General features: G+C 39.2%; 1 protein-coding gene across 2 annotated transcripts in view; it reads right to left on the bottom strand.

The window, feature by feature from the left end:
• Ndst4 (N-deacetylase and N-sulfotransferase 4) overlaps window positions 1-21,486 on the bottom strand; it is a 332,494-nt gene that overhangs the window by 24,946 nt on the left and 286,062 nt on the right. For both annotated transcript variants that reach the window (XM_039102716.2, NM_001191849.2), the window contains 1 exon segment: window positions 9,970-10,066. In XM_039102716.2, coding sequence (XP_038958644.1) covers window positions 9,970-10,066 — 97 coding nt within the window.

The raw sequence follows: 21,486 nt of genomic DNA, 5'->3' as shown, positions 1-21,486 counted from the left end.
ATTAACATACCAATGTCAAAAATAAATATTTCATGGACCAATTCTTCCCAGTGTTTCCTTGCAGTTAACTAGGTTGCTTCATTGTCATAACAATCCCATTGTGTTTATATTAGTCCCCGTGACGCTATTTATCTAAGTCTCTGATTGAATGCTGCTACACAGCCAAAATAATGTGCATGGGAGACTCAGTCCAGGTAGAATTTCAGCAATCTGTCTTCAATTTCCCTCTGGAGTCAGGTGTCGCGGGTGCAGAGAGCCTCTCTCTGTTTTCGGCACCTAAATCTGATGAATCATTTATTGATGTTTAATTTCAGTCAATTATATCAATATACTCAATAAAAGCTGATGTGTCGTTTATTATACGTCACGGCAGTGACGATTGGTGATGATTCTTGATCAGCAAAGCACATGTGCTGACTGTAATAAACTTACATTCAGGTGTGTACTTGATTCAAGTACATAGGTAACAGAAAGACCGAAAAGAGGCTCGAGTAGATAAAGTCACTAACAATGGAAGTGAGGGAGCCATCACTTTGCTCGGAAAGTGTATTTAGCCTGTAGGATTGTGGGGCAAGTGGACCATGCTACCAGACAGAAGAACTGGTAAGATTGAGTGAGCTCAAACCCTGTAAATCTCAGAAATCAGAACAATAGGAGTGGGGCCACTCCCTGCTTAATTCTATGGGCTCTGGAACAAGTAAGCATGACGCCCCACTGAGAGGACCATGATCATCAGTCACATAGGGAAAACACCTTGAGTCCTTCCCCGTGCAAATAGAACATCACTATTATCCCAAACGGAGCCAATAGGAAACACCCACCCCTAAATCCCGCCCATTCCCCAAGGTTTATGAACTCCCTGTCCCACGACTTGTTCCACAGAAGATCGTCTGAGACTGCTTGTTTTATTGAGCTCCCATGTGTAACACATGGGGAAGAGTGTTCTCTCCCAAAATGTTCATCGCTGGACCTGCCTAGCTGGTCAGCTCACACTCACAACCGCTACCCACCACTGCTGCCGCCGCCTTCACCATCGCCCCTGCTGCTAGCACTGACACTGTCATAGAACAGAATGAGACCCAGGGCCCAAGCTATCTGCTCCATGTGGGATACCCATAGCTCCTTGCTTCCCTTCTAAGAGCTATGATACTCTGGCCAGCCCTTTCCAGTCCGACCAGATCCCTGTTGAATTTATTTGTCCTGGTTCTACCTAGCCCTCCCAGTGGACGGCAGATGACACAGAATATTAAAGATAGTAAACATGTGCCTCCAAGTTTAATCGGTTGAATTAAATAAGAAATGCAATACTACATCAAAGGACATATAGACTGTATTTAAGCAATATTAAATATGGCTGGGGTTTTAATTTTATGGATCTTTTATAAAAAAGTATTAATTATTAATTAATTACTCCTCTGAATAAACAAAATTATAGGGAAAAGAACTTTGGCCTTTTAAATGACAGATCCTGCCCATACGTGTGTCTGAGTGTTGCATGCAGGGAGTTGTCAGGGAAAACATCACTTCTTTGGCAAGTGTGCTAAGGCAACCTTCAAGCTATACTGGTTATTTGGTTTTTTACTAGAATTTAAATGAAAAAAAATGATTAGGTACACGTTAGAGACATCTGGGGACAAGGGACCTCAATTGAGAAAATACTCTGTAAGATCAGCGTGTAGGTTTGACTGAGGGAAATTTTCTTGAATAATGATTGAGTGGGAGGGCCCAGCTACCCCTTAGACAATGGTCTTGGGGATTAAGGTATAAGAAATAAATCAATGTGAGCTTGGAAGCAGGCCAGTAAGCAGCAGCCCATGGTTTCTTCTTCAGATCTTGACTTTAGGTATCTGCCTTGAGTTCCTGCCCTGACTTCCTTCAGGGATGGGCCGTGATCTGCAGCTGCTTTTGGTCGTGGTGCTTATGACAGGAACAGAAAGGACACCAGGACAGACCGGCTTTGAAAGTATAGGTGCCAGGCAAACTGAACCTGGGTGAACTCTCTCTCTCTCTCTCTCTCTCTCTCTCTCTCTCTCTCTGTGCATGTGTTTCTCCTTCTCTCTTCGTTTCATTTTTAGGTCTTAAATGCTGAAGGTATAGGTCTGCAAATGCCAAAGTTGTAAACTCCCGATGCTTCTGCTCTGTCTGAAGCCATTTCTCATTTAGGAAACGCTTCCCAACTCATTTGGCAAAGAGCCCCACGTTGGTATAGCACACAGTGTACAATTGATTCTTTTTGAAGGCTTGTGGTTGGTGGTCCTGAAAGCCATGCACATACATACATTAGTGAAATTAAAATCTGGTCACAAGTGTGACTTTGTTCTTTTTAGGCAATAGAAGCAGGCTACTCATTAGTCTTGGGTTTAGCTGCGGAAGTGATTCCTTTATGTATTACTGTCTGTATCACAACACAAGGCTCAAATGCTTCTGAGGTTTTTGATTTTGATTTTGTGTTTTGTGTTTTTTTAGCCTATCAACAATATTTATTTTTACTGAATTTTGAATAGTTCTTTGAGAATTTTGCACAATGTATTTTGGTCCTATTCATTACCCTTTCCTATATCACTCCTCCCAGATCTATCCAACTTTGTGTACTCTTTTATTTTAAGCCATTAGATCTTGCGGTAACGATTTGCTCTAGGATATACGGAATTCCAAACCTTCTTCTCTCTGAGTACTTGGGAAGAGGGTTTGGTATAGATGTCTAATTTAGGCTTGCACTTTCCACATTATTCATTATCTATACCTTGAAAAGTTGAGGATCTGTCTGTTAATTATCATCTACTACAAAAAAGGAGCATCTTAATTAATGAGTCTAATAAGTCACTAGTATATAGTTTACTTATATTTCCATTTGACAAAGAAATAGTAGCAATTTCTCTTGCAAAGCCCCTATCCTGCAAGGTACAGTATCCAGATAATGTGGCTAGGATGGGTTTCATCCTGCAGAGACACCCTTAATTCCAATTAGAGAGTAGTGGGCTACTCCCATAGTCTTTATGCCACCACTAGTATGTTTTGCCAGCTCGTTATTATTGTAGTTCTCAGAATGCAGAGCTGAATAAAATTGGTGATTGCCCTGTTTCTCCTCCAGTAGGATGGATAACAGCATTCAGAAGCACGAAAGCTAACCAGCCTGAATGAAGCTTAGGGGTCAACGCCAGCTTGAATGCCCCATGTCCAATGACTCAAGCATGTGATATCTTCAGCAATAGGGTCTAGCCATCCAGACCTATAAGGTAGCCAAGAAAATTCCCAATGACCTGTAATGATTGGTTGATGAGACCTTACAAGCCAATAGTTCCAAAGACAGTAATTTTATCTGACAACAGATATTTTCAGCCTGTGATGCCTAGTAGGGACTTGGCTGCTGTCTTCTAGGAGCATATAAACTTTATTTTTAAATTTATGTATGTATTTTGGGAAGTTTCTACATTAATATATTTCCATTTGACTCTTTTCAGAGGTATTTTGTGTTATTTATCTCACAGTACTCCCTCTTTTACACTGTGTCCACTCCATTCTGACCCTTTCTGTTCTATAATTCTACTGTGGTCCTTTATACCAAGGCAAAGTCTGCTGCTCTTGAATTCTTTCCCTCCCGACACTTTGCCAATGTCCTGACCTCTATAGGTATTCCAAACGAAACACGTAAATCTGAAGATTCAAACATGGTTTCCAGATTATTTTCTCAATATATTTGTTATTTATTTATGGAAAAGATGCCAACTATTGTGTGTTAATTTTGCATTCTGCCACTTTCCTGAAAGTGTTTATAAACTGTGGTCTTTTAGTGAAGTCTTTATGGTCTTTATGTTGAAAGCCATATCTAAAAATGAGGATAATGTGGCTTCTTCTTTTCCTTTCTTCATCTTTATGTCTTTATTTATCTTATTGATCTAGCAAAGATTTTTAAATTTTCTGTTGAACAGACATATGGGTAGACTGCACATCCTTCTTTTTTTCCTTAATTTTAGTGGACATGATTTAAAGTTTTCCTCATTTAAAAAAGATGTTGGCTGTGGGCTCATTTGCTGGAATATACTTGAAATTCATGATGTTGAATAATCTCTTGAATGATGCCAATTTGGTACTTTTATAATTGCATTGATGTGTTCTTGAATTTAGTTTGCAAGTATTGTCTTGAAAGGCTTAGCATCATCTTCAGCACCAAGATTAACCTATAGTTTTCTATTTTAAGTGGATCTTTGTCAGATTCTTGTATCAGGGTGATACTGGCTTTATAAAAAGAGTGAGAAGTATTAGTGCTAGTTATTTTTTTTCATTTTCTGTAGAATTCTGAATAGAATCCAATTAATCTTTGCTTTTTTAAGTTGAGAAATTTTTATTGACCACTTCTATGACATTGCATACTACAATAGGTATATTTATTTATTTTATCTTTGTTTAGCTGTGGTATGATGGTATATGTGTGTGTCCATGCATTTCTTTTAGGTTTCCCAGTTTCGTTGAAATGCAGATTTTTAAAGTAGATCTTAATGATTCTTTGAATATCCTCAAGCTCTGTGGAAATCTCTCCCTTTTTATCTCCAATTACCGTAAATTAGAACCTCTCCCTACTTAATTTGATAAATTGCCAATATTGTTTCTCCTTTAGAAGCATTAACTCTCCATTCCTTTGTATTTGTATTTTTATTAATTTATCCCTGATTTTCGTTATATTTTATTATTTTATATTTCATCATATTATATTTATGAGGTGGCTGTTATTGTTTTTGCAAGATATTAATATTAGCCTTTGTCCTCAGATGAAAAGGTGTCCTGTGACTCAGAAGCCTAGGAACCACAAAGTTCTGAAGTGGGACAGTATCCCAATGGGAAAGCATCCTAAGACCCAGGAGTCAAGGAAATAGGTGGTTTTGAGGGGAAGTCTCCTCAGAAGAGGTGCTGCAGGGGAGGGTGTCCCCAGCTGAGCTGAGGTGGTCAGCAGCCTCAGTTCTCCTCCTTCTCTTCACTTCCTCTCTCTTCTTTGCTTCTTGGCTACTTCTGATGAGTGAGTCACACCTGGCAGCAAATCTCATAAAAGAGATTTATTGAAGGGTACAAAGTCTGGAGAAAAGAATCCAGTGGCTGCCTATTCTACCAGGAGGGAGCAGACAGTCAGGAATTGGACAAAGGGCAGTGCTTCTATAGGATTTTGGAGGGGCAGAGCTTTTGGGGGCAACAATTTTCAGATTGAAAATTGGTAGGATGTCATGTTCTCTGCTTGAGGTTCTCAGGGATAGGTGGGTTTTCCTACTCAGGGAATGGTGAGTTTTCCTGCTCAGTGATTGGTTGGTTTCTGTGTGAAGTTCAGGGATTGGTGGGTTTTGTTCAGAATTTCACCTAAAATTAATATTGTTTGGGGAGGGTCCTGTTGAGGGACTTGACATGACATTCTTGACAATGATAGAGGCTGTAAGTGCCATTATGACCATTAGGGAGGTCTAGGGGGTGGGTCTTGGCTGCTGGAGCTCATTAGGCTGAGGCCTGGCCACTTTACTGCCTTGAGGGATTACAAAACAAAATACACAAAGTTTACAAAGGAAGTGGGCAGCAGGGAAAGTCTTCCCTGCCACTTGAGTGGCAAGAATAACCACAATTAAGAGGCATCATTAAGTATTTGCTATGAGAGTTTTCATAATTTCTGGTATAGGCACATAGTACTATAAACTTCTCTGCATTCCATATATTTTGCTATGTTCTTTTTTCATTTTCATTAAGCTCTAGAAAAATTTAAAAACTTCTTCTTGATACAAATTTACATTCTGAATTACACTCAGAAGGGTGTTGTTTAATGACTCACAAGGGCATCATATTCTAGTTGTTCTCACTGTTAGAGGGAACTTGTTTTAAGCATCTAGGCAAAAGCTGCTGAAGACAAAAGGACTGTATCTTACATACAGAAGACATGGAATTGAGATTTTAACCTCAAATGTAAAATAAAGAAATCAGTATCTAATCCTACTCTTGACTAGTCCTTTCTGAACATTGTAAACAATAACATTTAACAATTTGGAATAAACCTGGTAAAATATATATTCAAAGTTCTAAAATCCATAACTATTACTAACCTACACTATTATACCCAGCAAAACTGTTCAAATTGAAGGAGAAGTAAAGTGAAAATCAGGTAAAAGAATTTGTCACTATGATGTCAGCTCTACAGATGCAACTGGAAGGAATACAGCAATCTGAATAGGAGAAACACATTCAAGAAGTCACAGGGATCAAAGACAGTTTTAACTCATTCTTGGCCTCAAGGATAGATAGGGCAACTGGATGGTCTCAGTCAGGCTATTGGCAGGGCTTTGGATATCCATGTCACAATATTGTGACTGGACAGTCCCTAGTTGGGAATAAGGTTGCTTCTGAGTCTCCAAACTGTATGAGCAGGTAACTAACACTAAAAACAGATGGAATCCTGGGTTTCCAGTTCTTGACACCAGCATCTAGATGTAGGATAGGTGGTGATTCTGTAGATTTTTAGTGAGGTGCCTCAAAGCTTGAATCCACAACATCAGTTATGTAGTGCAGAGCTACTGACTTTGAGAACCCACTGTTTGCTTCTTCAGCTACTAGGATGTGGTCAAATTTTTCGGAGAAGAAAAATTGTGGACAGTAGATACTTTGGAATCTAAATAATAATAACAACAATAATGGAAATCTTAGAAAAGAGCAGAAAGAGATGATATAAGACCTAGGAACAGAATACTACAAAGAGTTAAATCACTGAAACAATGAACCTCATTGTATCTGAAGTTCCAGAGGGCTTCAGTTATGGGGAGTCCTGACATTAGAAGCTGTGGCTTCTAACGGTGGTGTACAAAGCTCCTGAATTTAGAGGTTCACTGCTTCCTCAGACATGACCACCTACTGCAATAAGTTCCCAGCTATTAAAGCCTAGAGCTGTGAGTTTCCATTGCTGCGTGTCTAGAACTGTAATTTTCAGAGGTGGGTAGGTGTGGCACACAGGAGCTCACTTCTACTGACACTACGAAAATTACCCTTTATTTTCATCCTAGTGGAGTGAAAGAGCCCAAGACAGCTGTTTTGAAAGAATTTCAAAGAGTTAAAACAAAGTCCTTAAGCAAATCTAACACCCATTTGAAGGTATATAATTTAATAAATAGTCACTAATATAAATCAGTGAAGGAGAAAAAGATAGATAGATAGATAGATAGATAGATAGATAGATAGATAGATAGATAGATAGGCAGACAGACAGACACACAGATAGGGTTAAGGACTATTCATTTCTTAACTTATTCTTGGTCAAATATAAGGCTGAATGCCAGCCAGAAGAAATATCTCAAACACAATAAAAAATGGAGCTATTAAAATTATAGTAGAAGTCTTAAAGTATTAATGTGATTTGCTCCAGAAAACAATGATTTTTTTCCCTCCTGAAGTCAGAAAGTAAAATATGAGAAGAACCGCAAATTCCATAAGAAAGGGAGTTAGAGACAGGCTGAAAAGCAGAGAGGAACACGGAATCCAGGGTGCTCCTTGACTGTTTTTCAGAGTCACAGAAAACAAAATTAAATGAGAAAAAAGAGAGAGGATGGCGCAAAGAGCTTTGATTTTTTTTAAAGACCTACAAGGAGCTGAGAAGATTGATAGTTTAATATCTGTGTGGTGATTGAACATGGTTGGATCAGGGCACAGATAAATGAATGCTTTAAAGTTATTGCTGAATATCCAATAATTAATATTTTATAACCTTACTCAGTATAAAAATTTGAATCACCCAATGGCTGTGGAATTGTATTCAAATTTGGGAAACGGAATGCTGCTTTTGTGTTCTGAGTCCTACATCTTCATATCATCAGGAACAGAAAGAGGTGAGGTGTCCTCTTGTCCATGGGCAGCAGGGAGAGACATTGTACTCTTCTAGGGAAGAGAGACCTGTAGCTTGATGTTCCTATAGTCAGGCATGCATGCTATGTCACCTGCCATAAAACATTGTATTTTTGTCCCTGGTTTCTATTATTTTTCTAAGTTATTTGTTATACAATCCTTTAGATGCCCTTTGTGGAACTGGAGGAAAAGTTTTGTCTTACTCAGGAAACTTTTCTACTTTTACACAGCTAACCCCTTACTTGTCATGTGTCAAACTAAGCCAGGCAAATTATGAGAAATCCGTGCTGAACAGATGGCACTTAGAATTATCTGCTGAATTTGATGCTATTAGAAATCTTCTTTCACACTGGTACTACGGCTTCTGATGATGAAGGTGCAGAAGCTGCTAGAGAAAGCTAGAAATATGAGGCAAGCTGCTTTCGAGTTCCACGCTCTTCTTTCTTCAGTCTCTGGCTGATTTCAGCAGAGGATTAAGACTCAGTAGTGGCAAAACCATATCTTACAACTTTCTAGTCTTACAACAACTGAAAAAAAAGGAAACTCTTGGGGCCCATTTTTGTACCTCGTGTTTATTTTAGAGTTGAATGTATCATTTGTAAGTTGCTGAATATCAAGCATGTTCAAGGCTGGTTAAGTTGCAGCTACCTGTGACTTCCCTTTAGGAGATTTGCAAATCCTTGACTGCAATAGGAGCTTTGCTAATATGGACAACAGGCACCTGTGGTTAGATTTTTTCAAGTTATTAGAACCATTTTCATATTAGAACAATACTTCTTGCCACAAGAATATCGACATGCAATTTCTTTGCTTTAACTTCTTGTTTGACTCGAGAAAGTTTCTTTATAAAAAAAGATAAAAGCTTTATCATTGCCACATGCATAGGCCACATATTAAAATCTAAAGATATAACATATAGGTTTTATAAATACAAATAATAAGGAGGAAAAGATTTATGGTTAATAATGTGTGGTTTTCAGCGTAACTAAGCAGAAATAATATTCAATGACAAATGATAGAGTGTCTTTAAATTAAATTTTTTAACACAATATTACAACACAGAGGTGTTTTATTTCTTTACTATTTATTCGTGACTTAGCAGTGCTGTGGAGAGTTGCAGGAAATTAATGCGTATTTTAAACAACAAAAACATGATATATCTGAAAATATGTGTTGTATTTTCACCCTCCCTGCATTTGTGTTAACTTGCTTTTGTAATAAAATTCAAAGCCCTAGAGGAAGAAAAGATTTCAGCAACCAATATCTAATAGTCTAAAAATTCTGCCCACAACTTTTAAAATGATCTACTTCTTTGTATTACAAATATCTTCACTACAGAAGCCTTATTTACTGTGACTGTTTGTTTTGTGTTATGGTTTGTGCTCTCCCTGATGAAGGTGCTTGAAGCCCAAGTAGTGAATTCAAAATACAGCAACTCAATAAAAACGTTAATTAATCAGGATATAAGCAAAGTATATAAAACTGTCGCAGCCTGAAGAAAGTATAAAACATTCTAATTGAAAGTGTCATCTCATTGGTGAAATACTTTCATTCTCTTTTACTACATCCTTACCCAGTTGTCCTTCAGTGCATAAAAGAAAATACCAAGGGAAAAAGGTCTGGGGATATTGGGGCATAGCAGAAAACAAGCCTACAGCACATTAATACTTAATGATTACTTTAACAACACACATATAATACAATTTGTGAGTAATAACAGCCATGGTTCTGAACAGAAATCAATGCAAACCTGATGTACAGTGTAAAACAGTCTGAGTCTGGTTAATAAATCACCATGTATAAGTTAATGCAGGGATTAATTAGGCAAAGCCACAATAAGTAAAAAAACAGAAAAACCCAGACCCTTAGACTAAAAAGTAGCAATATTTTCAGAGGTGTGGTAAACAGTTTTAAGCTCTACAGCTAAAGCATTTAGACTTCAGGTCTAATTAAGCAAACAATAGGGTCTTTTGGAGCCTGGTAGGACAAACGATATAGCATGAGGAAGTGCAATAGTTCAACATTGAGCTTGCACAGCTCACAAAACAAGACCCCATACTGTCATGTGACAAGTCTAATGAGAAAGGAAGAAGCATCACTGCCTAGCCTTACCTGTTTTCTGTGGCCCAATCACAAGGAATTTGGGTAAATGATCACAAGTTTTCTCCCTGGACCAGATGTCCTTGTGTCGTTTATCATCACATGGATTCTGCAGGGCAGAACAACACGACATCTTACTGAATATTGAAGCCTGGATGCTAGGTCTTAAGATTGTTTCAAACAACACAGGATGAGGTTCCTGCCTGATCGTTAGAGCTGGGTCTTCGTCCTGTTATGGTTTTTTGATTCCCAAATTCTTTCCTCATGTGCAGATTAGCTGGTTTCCCTACCCAAGGCAGGATAAAGCACAGCCTCATATCAGTCCTGCTGTGTTCATGCCCTCTATTGACAGATAGTCGTGGGGACCCTACCTGAGGCTTGTATTTATGTCTGTGTGTCAAAGAGGCTTTAACTTGCCTGAGCCTCATGTAACTATAATTTCACAGTGTCTTTTCTATTCTTTTCAAAATTAACACATTCTGTCTATTAGACACCAGATCCTTTATTTTCAATTCAAGATAACTTTTTTGGGGAATGTTTCTGAAGATAATACCAGTCAGATGAGTTGTTTTGAATTATGATTCTTCCTACCACTGTGACAATCATAGGTAGAAATCTTAGTTTTTAATATTCCATTCTAGGGAAGAGTAGATGTTTTATCCAATTAACGATGCTAGATTTGTCTAGAAATGTTTACACAAATGAGCCTCCATTTTCAATTAAAGAATGCAAAACTGAAACCTTTTATGTCATTTCAACACTTATTAGTTAATTTGTTTAATCTTGCTTAGTGATCTAAATTTTTATTTAAAAATGAGATGGTAAAAGTGCTAATATGGAGAATGTATTATTTCAAGGACATGTTTTTCTTTAAAAGCACATTTCATTTATTCATTTATTTGGGATATGGCTGGCCTCAAACTTGTGACCCCAAGTGATCTTTTTGATTTAACCTCCCAAGTACTTAGGATCACAAATACATCCCTGTATGGTTTTAAATCTTTTCTTTTTTGCTTAATGTCTAGAATACATTGGGAAATTTTTTCTCTCAAAATTAGATTTTGGCATATTTTTCTAAAACATTTCAAGCCAATTCCTCGTATGATTCAAAGGTCTTACAAAACCTCTCACTGGTCCATTGGCATGGTACTTATTACACGAGATAAGCAAGAGGAAGACTTCTGGCTGTCTGGCTAAGAAAAGCACACTTGAGAGGGTGTAAACTTCAAGAGTCTTATACCTCTGTGATCCAGGGACGTTAGTAGCAGAAGTGGGGTTGGAAATATGAGTTCAAGGCTAACTAGGGAAAGAAATAAAGACACTGCCTCCGAAACAGTCCAGGCCAATGTGAAGACATGATGGAGACCAAGCATGTAAAGTGTGAAGAGTTTGTTTCATTTAGGGGTGCAGACATCTGCCGCACACTGGAGCATCTTGACAAAAGAAGATGTTTTTCCTCTTCAACCTTTACCACTAAAATGAAAGCCTACTGCCTAATCAGGTTCTCTGGGGTTTGTTAGGCAGCATGTCTTAGCAGAAATCTTTGAATGGAGCCCCAAAGCAGAAAGGGTTTCAGCTATTATACGTTCGAGAAAAGTTAGGACCTCGTGGCATCAGCTGCCAACACAGTATCTGGAGAGAGACAGAAGCAAGAAGAGTGCAGTCCACACACCTCCCAGTCTTACACTGTAGTGTGCTACTTGAAGTAGATGACTCAAACAGTTTCTGGTACATGGCCTAGCTCTGGAATATAGTGATTTTTCTGGTCAATAATGTAATGGTATGACTATGTTCTCCCACAAGAAACTGGCATTCGTATCTCACAAATCATAATTCTAAGTGTCTTCCACATCAACCTTTATAAGACAGAAGTGATCCACCAGGGATTGTTCTCCAGCAAATCCAACACCTCTGACTAACAAGTATACCATAATTCTCCTTCCCCTTCATGCTCCCATGGCTGCCTGTCTCCATGTTCATTTCTGTATTTTCATGATGAGTTTTCTGTAATCTGCTGAAGAGAAGAAACCCCGGTGCAGTTTGTGGATGAGTTGACACATTAAATGGGTAGAAGCCTACAGTGGACTCTTGTTACAATGTTGTTCTATGTGAAAGGTTTCTTAAAAGTAATAGTTAAGAGAAACCTTTCAATTGGCAGAATCTGAGGTGATATAACAAATTTCCAGCAGACTTGGAAGTCTTTACACTTGTAGGTATGCTTCAGCCAATCATCGTAAGGAGGTAAGATAGCTACAGTATGATGACAACAGGACACTTGGGTCTCCCAGGCTACTGGAGTGCTCCATATGCAACTAGACTGTAAACTTCAAAGGGCAATAATCATGCTTTGAGAAAGGTTTGATTACAATCAGAACAAAGTCAACTAGTGTTTTTCCCTCACAAATGAAGTCATCTTTGCTTGAGTATTGACTTTTTCTGACAGAACACCTGGAGAAACTCACTGGAGGGTAGCCAGCGGAACAGAAAAGATCTATTGTCCTGAGACAGTGCCAGAGACACCAGGTGAGACTTCTAGTAATCAAAGAAAAGTCCAAAGTTAGGAGATCCAGAATAGAAGACCGGATGGAGGCAGGTGCATTGACTACAGCATTGGCAACAAATGTAGCAACTGGATTACTCTTTCTGGGAATAAAACATCTTCAAGGAGACATGTTCCTGAAGTGAACCACTGTAGGAAACAAGTGGAAATGAATGGGCATGTGGCATTTCCTGTGGAGGATGCTTTTCTGTACACTGGCAATGTCAACTGTTCTGCTTAGTAAAAGAACAGCAATAAGACCTCCTAGATCTCCAGCTATTACGCATTTCCGTGTGTGTGTGGAGTTTGCAGATTGAAAATTGCCCTTGGATAGATGATGAGTGCTATATGATCGACAGGTTACACGATGCACCTCCCTTCTGCTCCTCAGAGGTGTCCCAAAGCCAATGCCAGACCCGCTCCTCTCAGGTGACACAGTTGTCTGTGTAACTTGTAACTTTCTCCGTGAAGAGAAAGGTAAGACTATATTGCCCTGAGGTCACACTCTCAGTCAGATCTTTCCCATTTGCTTGTCCATAATTACCCTTACAGATCCCCCTCCCAAAGTGCTTCTTCTGTAAATCATTCTAAAGAATACAGTTTATGACAGGTGAGAATCATACCTCATAATACAGTTTGAAAATTTGCATGATATCCCTACCTCCCACAGAGATTACTTTAGTGTATAAATATGAAAATATTGGTTTTTTTCTCTTTTTTAGTTTTTGACAATTTAATATATGCATGCCATCTGTGCTTTACCAAATTAGCCCCTATTCCCTATGCTATAGTTCTTAATTACCACTTTTCTCTCCAAAATTCATGTGGTCTTTTTAAAAGCCCACTGAGTTCACTCAGTGCTGCTTGTATGTGCCTGGGTTCAAGACCCTCCATGGGTGCATGTATAGCCTCTCATAGCCTGAATCCCTGTAGAAGATTCTTTCCCCTATCAATCGTCAGTCACAATGGCTCCTCAGCCATGGTGAGACTTCATGACTACCCCACTGATCCATGACAGAATTTGTGTCTGGCTTGATCTTGAACAGATCTTGTACATGCTGGTCACAGTTGTATCCAGAGAACACTGTGGTGGTAATAACCTCTTGCCTCTGGCTCTTACAAGCTGTCTCCTTTTTCATGCTCCATTATTTTTGAGCCTCGGGAGGGGATATGCAATACAGACATTGTATTTTGGGTTAAAGATCAATAATTCTTAAAGATCATTGAAGCATGTGGTAATTTATGTTGGAGAATACTATATTTTTTGGACTGTCCAGTGAATTCATGTATAGAAGTCTCCAAAAATGGAGTTAAATGAAAGATGTTAAAATCAGCATACCTTCTTTAAAAATGTAAAGACAGAAAATCCATTTCACGTTGACCACACTATATTTCTTCCAATATATCTCTTCATAATAGTCTATGCTTAGCTTAATTCTCTATCTGTGGTTTCCGCAGTGACAAAGAAGGCAGGACTAGCATCTTTTAATTTATTTTTTATCTTTTTTTAGTTAATAATAAAACATTTTTATCTTACTCATTTCGCAAATCTCCTAACAAGAAATTATATTTCACAACCGCTCTTGAATCTGTCTTCTGATGAAAAAGTCTTATTTATACAACTGCAAGTGAAACAAGTGATATGAAGTCTCTGGTTAAGCTTAAAAGCCACTCTCTCTAGGTTTCCCCCATTTAAATCATTGTTGGCGATCCAAGGGCTATAAATGAAGGCCACAATGATGACCTTGCATTCAGAGATGGGAACCGTAGGTGGAAGAACTTACTGGTGCACAGCACTGAGAGCTGGGGTGCAGTAGAGGTGTCTACGAAGCCTACAGCACTCCCTCTAGGGTAGTTACAGGGGTGAGAATCACATTTCCATCTTGTTCCAACCAAGGTGGATTCTGATGCCACTGTAGAGCATCCCTGGTCATCTAAGGCAATGTGTTTCAGTGTTCTCTTCTCTGAAAGAGTAAGGAGCTCGTGACAGAGTGTGGAGGAATATGCTCCTTGCTTCAACTGGAACGTTCTGCTGTGAGGCGTACTAAAATGCAGCTGAAACAACCAGTGTTCTTTGGGGAATATGGTTCATTTACTCTTTGCATATGCTTCTTCCTCTCCTTGGTGTTTCAGCAACAAAGAGTTTAAGCCCGCTCAAGGACCTCACTGAGCACCAAGTTCTGAATTATGATGGCTCAGTCCACCTAGTGCTTCAGGGACACTGCATTCTCTATCACAGAAATAGGATAGTCTGCTCCGGAATCTTTGAATAATTCATTTTCCTGTTCAATGCTCAAATTTTCACTCAATTCATAGTCGAAGTTTTGCCAATTTCTCTAGCTTATGCTAATAGCCCCTGCAAACTCCCCTTAGCCCAGTCAGCAAGAACATGAGCCCAGGGGGCTTTCTGTGCTTTAATCAATGTTCTTAAATCCCTGGACCTCAGTTTCTTTATTTGTAAAGCAATGATTAATAGTTTCTACCACATAAGGTTTTGCACCCATTAAATTCATTACCAGTATTAAAATAATAAAAGCATGCTGTATGTAAAAGAGTGCTTATTATTTTATCCCATACCAACCTTTTCTTTCCTTTTGCCCTGTAAGTGAGAAAGCTTGAACAAAGAAAGTTTAATTTATTTAACCAATGGATTACATTATTACGAGCAACTATCAATAGGACCATTGTCTTCCTTTGGGAACATAGCCACGCCCCCTCCCTGCTTTGTCTATACCTTCATGTCGTATTTTCTTCTTATTTCAACACTTAAAATTATTTTTGCATGCACACAATCATTTTGTATAGTTAAGTTATAGCTGCAGCTTATCATTAGTCCATCTAGAAGACTGTAAATCTGACAGAGAGACTGGACTGCAGTCTGTGTTCCTCATTGCTACATCTAGCACATGAGATGATTAATAAATGCTTCTAAACTGAAAACCGGTTATCCCTGCTTCAAGAAGGCACAGGAAACATTGTGGAGCAGGTACAGACAGATTCTGATAGATGCTTAAAATGTAGTACAATGTGAGCTATGTAGACATTTGTTTCCAAAATTAGGACAGAGACAAACAGACAGAGCTCTTTACTATTCTAAATATTATATTTCATGGCATCCCTGAAACAGACTTCTTGCTGTGTACTTGTCCAGTCCACCTTAGAACTTACACATTCCTTTCCTTGTAGGATAGTCTACCTTTGTTTGTAGACATGAGTCTCTTGGCTGTAGGCAACAAGGAAGAGGTGTTCAGCACCTATGTCTACAGAATTTCTCCACACACAACTCGACAAAGGGTCAGCATCATGGCTGATGCTCTACTTGCTCAAAGAAGGCTTCTTAATACTTCACGAAGGCGGGAGAGCAAGTGAATGCATTTCTGAGTGCTGCTGGGCAAGATATGGCCAATGTGTGAGTGACTTCATGGTTCTTGTATGCTCAAGGAGGCTACTTATGCTCACTAACACAGTAAATGTCTCCCTTGCTCTCATTTCCTCTTTAAAACTGATGAAGCTTTTGGGAGGTATTACAATGGCTCAGTGGGCAAAGGGGCTGGCCATGCAGCCTAACAACTTAAATTAAAAAATTTCAGAGTCCATACAGTAGAAGGAAAGATCTGACTCTTAGTAGGTTGTCCTCTTCTCTCCAGGTAAGCTGTGACACACACACACACACACACACACACACACACACACACACACACACACACACGCAATGGTGGGGGAAAAAGTGGGAGAACATCCCCCTAGTTGTTGAACAATGGTACCAGTTAAATGAATGTACCTCTCAGATCACTGTGCTAACAGATACATGCCCTTATCTGGGTGCTAAGAGGGTAGAAAGCCCACTGTTCTGCATGCTTCATTGGAATTAATAGTTGGCATCATTTCAGACCTTCCCACAGGTTTGTTATGGTCCTAATGCACTGCTTACATCTCAGCAGACTGTCGTTCTTTATGACTGTGCTCTGTCTCTGTTATAACTACCTTGGGGCTTTCCCACTGCCTGTATTTCTGCTGTCACCCCTTCCCTAGCATAGTTCCCTCCTTGCCTGTTAATTACAACTGTATTGACAAAGCATTTGCATTTTCTATTTTATATTCTGGTAGTGGTTGTTCAGACTTTCCCTATGCTGAGTCTCATGATATTGTCTGATTATTTCAACGCCAATGCATATAATATCCAACTTTTATTGATCACCTTCCACATTCCAGGCGTTTGCTCGGCATAGATTATTTCTAATCCTCAAAGCAAGACACATTTCATTATCCTTTCTTTATAGCTGAGGAAGGTAAGAGGCAATAGGTTTTAGTTTGGTCTTATGGAGGGTCACACAGCAAGTTAGTTCATATTTTGAATGTGAAGCTGGTGTTATCTCTGCAGTTAAATTGCTGTGGTGGGTGGGGGAATTCTGAGAGAGGAGGGGACAGAGAGACAGAGGCTTCAGGGGTGAGAATGTTGTTCCCAGAGGCTTTCCCAGGCCAGGGAGAGAAGCAGTTCCTTCATTTTATGCTTTGTTCTGTTGCTATCGTTTTAATTTTAAAAGTCAGGACATGACAGGGCGCTTATGGAGATCCTTTCTCATCCTATAATATGCTTGTTCCCTACATAATTGAAATAAACAGATAATAATAAATCACAATAAACAGCAAGTCACAGCCTCGTGTATCTAACAGTTCAGATAACACACACAGTTTAAACTGTAAGAACAAAATTAAGTTAAAATTGCTTCAGGCAGACGGGGGTTATGGTGCCAGGCTGCGAATGGGCTACTCTGCCTTCATGGGGTGAGGTAACTCAGGGCGGGGTTGGTACGTGGGATATCTGAAGCAATTTTATTTTTAAGTAAGTATGTAAGTACTGTAGGTAGAAGATTCTTTGAAGCAAAAGGCAAGACTTAAAAACTGAAATCAATTCTAATGAATCCCTCCCCCAAAGAACTGAAAAATGGATTTTGAAAAGGTCCCATCACTTGTGTCATTTTGAACAACATGTTTTCATAGGCAGGAAAATGACTTTTATTTCTATGAGACCTGGTTAGTCCAAGCCCACATTTCCTGTATCCCTCTGAAAATCTGTTTTGTTCTTCACCACCCTTCTCTTCCAGGCTACCGTGGAATTATCGGTTGGGAATTGGTTATTGCCCTGTGAGTCACAAGCCGGTTCCAGATAGCTTGGCCCTATGTAGACCCTAATTAATGGTGGAATTCATTTCCCCTCTGTTTGCTTTCTGCTATTCCAACCTCACCGGTGAAATCATGATATACCCAAAGACTATGCATGGACTGACCCTGGGCTCCAATTCATAGGTAGCAATGAATAGCCTAGTAGGGCACCAGTGGAAGGGGAAGCCCTTGGTCCTGCCAAGGCTGGACCCCCAGTGAACGGGATTGTTGGGGGAGGGCGGTAATGGAGGGAGGATGGGGAGGGGAACACCCATATAGAAGGGGAGGGGGAGGGGTTAGGGGGATGTTGGCCTGGAAACCGGGAAAGGGAATAACATTTGAAATGTAAATAAATACCCAATTTAATAAAGATGAAAAAAAGGCTAAAAAAAAAAAAAGACAGTTTTTAACTCTTACTCTTTCGATGGCGTTGTTTGGAAACTGCTGTTATACTTCTTCCTTGCACACATCTGTAAAGAGTTGTTACCAAGGCTTCACCGCACAGTGAAGTGACTTCCAATTTTCTGTCACAGTCATTTACACCTAACACAATCCACGTGCGCCAATGAGATATTCTAATAAGATAGCCAGGTTTATCCTCAGCGCTTCGATTAACAAATCCTCATGGTACATCTGTGGAACAGACTCCATCACAGATGCTGAGTCTACTCATGCCTCAAGAATCCCCTCCTGGGGTTGGGGATTTAGCTCAGTGGTAGAGCGCTTGCCTTAGCAAGCACAAGGCCCTGGGTTCGGTTCCCAGCTCCGGGGGTGGGGAGTTAAAAAAAAAGAATCCCCTCCTGAGCCCCTCAAAGGTTCAGGAAAGCCCTGGGCTTCCTGAGAGCTCTGATCTCCCTTCAGCGATCTCTGGTGGTACCTGGTGGTCTGATTATTTTTCAGAGTTCACGTTTAAATCATCGAACAACAGAGGAGTGTAAGCGCCAACCCATGGGCTAGGGTCGATGAGAGAAAGCCTTGGTTCTATGTATGTGACTGAGGTAGGTGAAAATCTTAATAATCCTACTGTAAGCACAAGGTGTCTTTAATTTATCCGAAACAACTGTCTTACCTACTATATTAAACCTGTAGTTATTAAAGTGAGTGGTTACTCAGTATTGCCTCAGAAGTGTTTTCACGGAAAAACCCAGAAGGGTTTCATTTGTTCTAAAACTCCTGTTAACAAATGACTGAAGTTTCCTTTCTGTACCTCTCAAAAAGTCAATACTACCATAGACAGTTTTATGAATATCCTACAGGAAATAGATACCCAAATTTAAAAAAAGATCAAACAACAACAACAAACAGGTCTTTGAACTCCCATGAGTCAGTTGGCTTAATGCAAGATTATTCATTTGGGGTAACATTCAAATTACTAGAAGTTTCTATGTAGCATACACAAAACAATTTATTATTGTTAAATGGGGTGTTTTAATGTAGTTTATGATTATTGCAGATCATAAAATATAAAAATACTTTAATTTTCGTCATTTTTAAGACAACCTCTGTAGATACCTTTTTTTTCACTGACTACATGTTAGGAAGTATTTCTGTGGTAAGTTCATCTCTTCACAAGAAGATATCTGAAAAATGATTGGTAGGAAATGGAAAACCCAAGACTTATTTCATCTTTCTCAGTTGTCACAAACTCTGTCCTTGTAGAATCAAAATGGTGGTGTACACTGCTAAAACTTACACAATTAAGACCATGGGGAATCATTTCCCTGAGAAGCTTTCCTGAGAGTATAAGAATGTGCTGTGGAATAAGAGGGCAGGTAGGATATTAATACATAGACAACTTTCCACTGGGGAAAAATAGACAATTATTAGATATCTTTAATAAAAAAGATGATAATTCTACCATAACAACATTGGCTATTTCAGAAAATCTTAAAGATAGAAAGGCCAGAGGCAGGGTAATAAGTCAGTGATAGTCCTATCTTTAGTTCTGTGTCCAACCAAGTTCTGCCTGTTGCCTTTGAAGGCATCACTGTTCATTCCCAGAAAGCCACTTGGAGCTTTCCTCTCTCCTAAAGTAATTTCTTTCTATTCTTCATAGCCCTGTAAAAAGGCTTTGTAAACCAACATCCTTCTTTACTTCCTTCCTCCCCTTTTTAGGTAAGACAGCAACCCCAGAGGATTTGGAAGCATCTAGAATGTTGGGATATTCCTCAAAGTATGTCTGTAAAGACATTTCCTGAGCTGTTTGATAAAAGAGAGAGGACCCACCCTGAATGGTGTCATCCCATATATAAGGTGAAAGAAGAAGGAAGTTATCTCCCATCTTCTGGCTCCTGGTCCATCATGGTATGCACTGCTTGGCTCCATCATGCTGTGACTGCTCTGATAGGCTAATCTTCTCACATGTACACAGTGCCATCCTTGTTTGTTTGTTTCTCTATTTGTTTATTCTATGGCTAACAAGTGTTGAAATGTGAAAGTGGCTCTTGTATCATTAGGCTCGTGTGTGTGTGTGTGTGTGTGTGTGTGAATGTGTGTGTGAATGTGTGTGTGTACATATATGTGTGTGTATCTGTGTGTGTACATATGTGTATATACATATACATATATATGTGTATATATATATATATATATTTGCAGACATATAAGACATATATACATATAGTTTCCATGCTGTGAAAAGTAGGCATGTGTCTGCAATTATGGGTAGTAATGTAGCCGAATTATCAATAAACTATAAAATGTTAAAGACAGTAAAAATATGAAACCAACTTTACAATTGTTCTTTTTTTTAATAACACAATAAAAAACCATTGCAGTCTGTAAATCTCATGATGGTAAAACTTTCCTTTGTTGTGCAACTATTTTGAAAGTGTAGGTTTAGCGAATTCCCACTGAAGCCATCATCGGATTCTTCCAAGCTTCAAGAGGCAGTCCGTGATGGAAGGAGACATCTTTCTGAGCATAAAATCACCAAACTGCGTCTGAGCAAGAATAAGAAAGCCTGGACTTAGTCCCAGCTCATCACTAATAAGTTCAGGGACTTCTTTCAGTTCCCAAGATCGGGTTAGATGTCCCTAACTTGTTTTGTTCTTACCATCTATAACTCTGTGTCAGCATTCATTTGTTACTTCAACAGGCAAATATTAATAGCAGGCACCGTGTTGATGCAACCTGTTTTGTGATTTGTTTATATCACTGATACTCAAATCTTATCGTTTTTAACTGGATCCTGCTGTCTTGATATCTAGAATCAACCAAAGTGCTAATCACCTTCAGTTAAGAACTGAGATTTACTCATGCATCTCTCACTCTCCTGCCCCGCCCTCCCTCTCTCTCTCTATACATGGAGACAATGGCAGAAAATGAGAAGACAGCTCTCTGAGCATTTCCCTGTTTCCCTGGACACAGAACAAGCAAGAATCCACTTCATGCTTGGATGTCTGTTGATAGTGAGACTCCAGAGTGACTGAGGGAAGACTGAGGCTGAGCTAACTTGACAGTTTGAGAGCTTAAGAGCATCGATTAGAGGTGTGCAAATCTGACCTTCCCACTGCCTCCATGTTTGTGGCTTTGGTTGCTATCATGGGAGTTCTTTGTGTGTTCTTTCTCTCTCTTTAAAGAAGGAAAGTATTTTTTATGTTCTTCAGTGATTATTCAATCAAAACAGCAAGGGATATGAATTAAATGGACCCAAGACTGTGATTTTAAAGCTCTCATATAGTGGAGACAAAGCTGTTGAGGAACCCACCCGAGAATGATATTTTTTATGTGCATTGATATACATGCCTGCATCAAACGGCTTTGGAAGAATCAATTTCCCATGAGGTAGGAGCACTTATGCATTTTTTTCGTAGCTGCTGATCATG

The sequence above is a fragment of the Rattus norvegicus genome, chromosome 2 (genome assembly GCF_036323735.1).
Source record: "Rattus norvegicus strain BN/NHsdMcwi chromosome 2, GRCr8, whole genome shotgun sequence".
NCBI lineage: Eukaryota > Metazoa > Chordata > Mammalia > Rodentia > Muridae > Rattus > Rattus norvegicus.
This window is presented reverse-complemented; position numbering and strand designations above follow the sequence as displayed.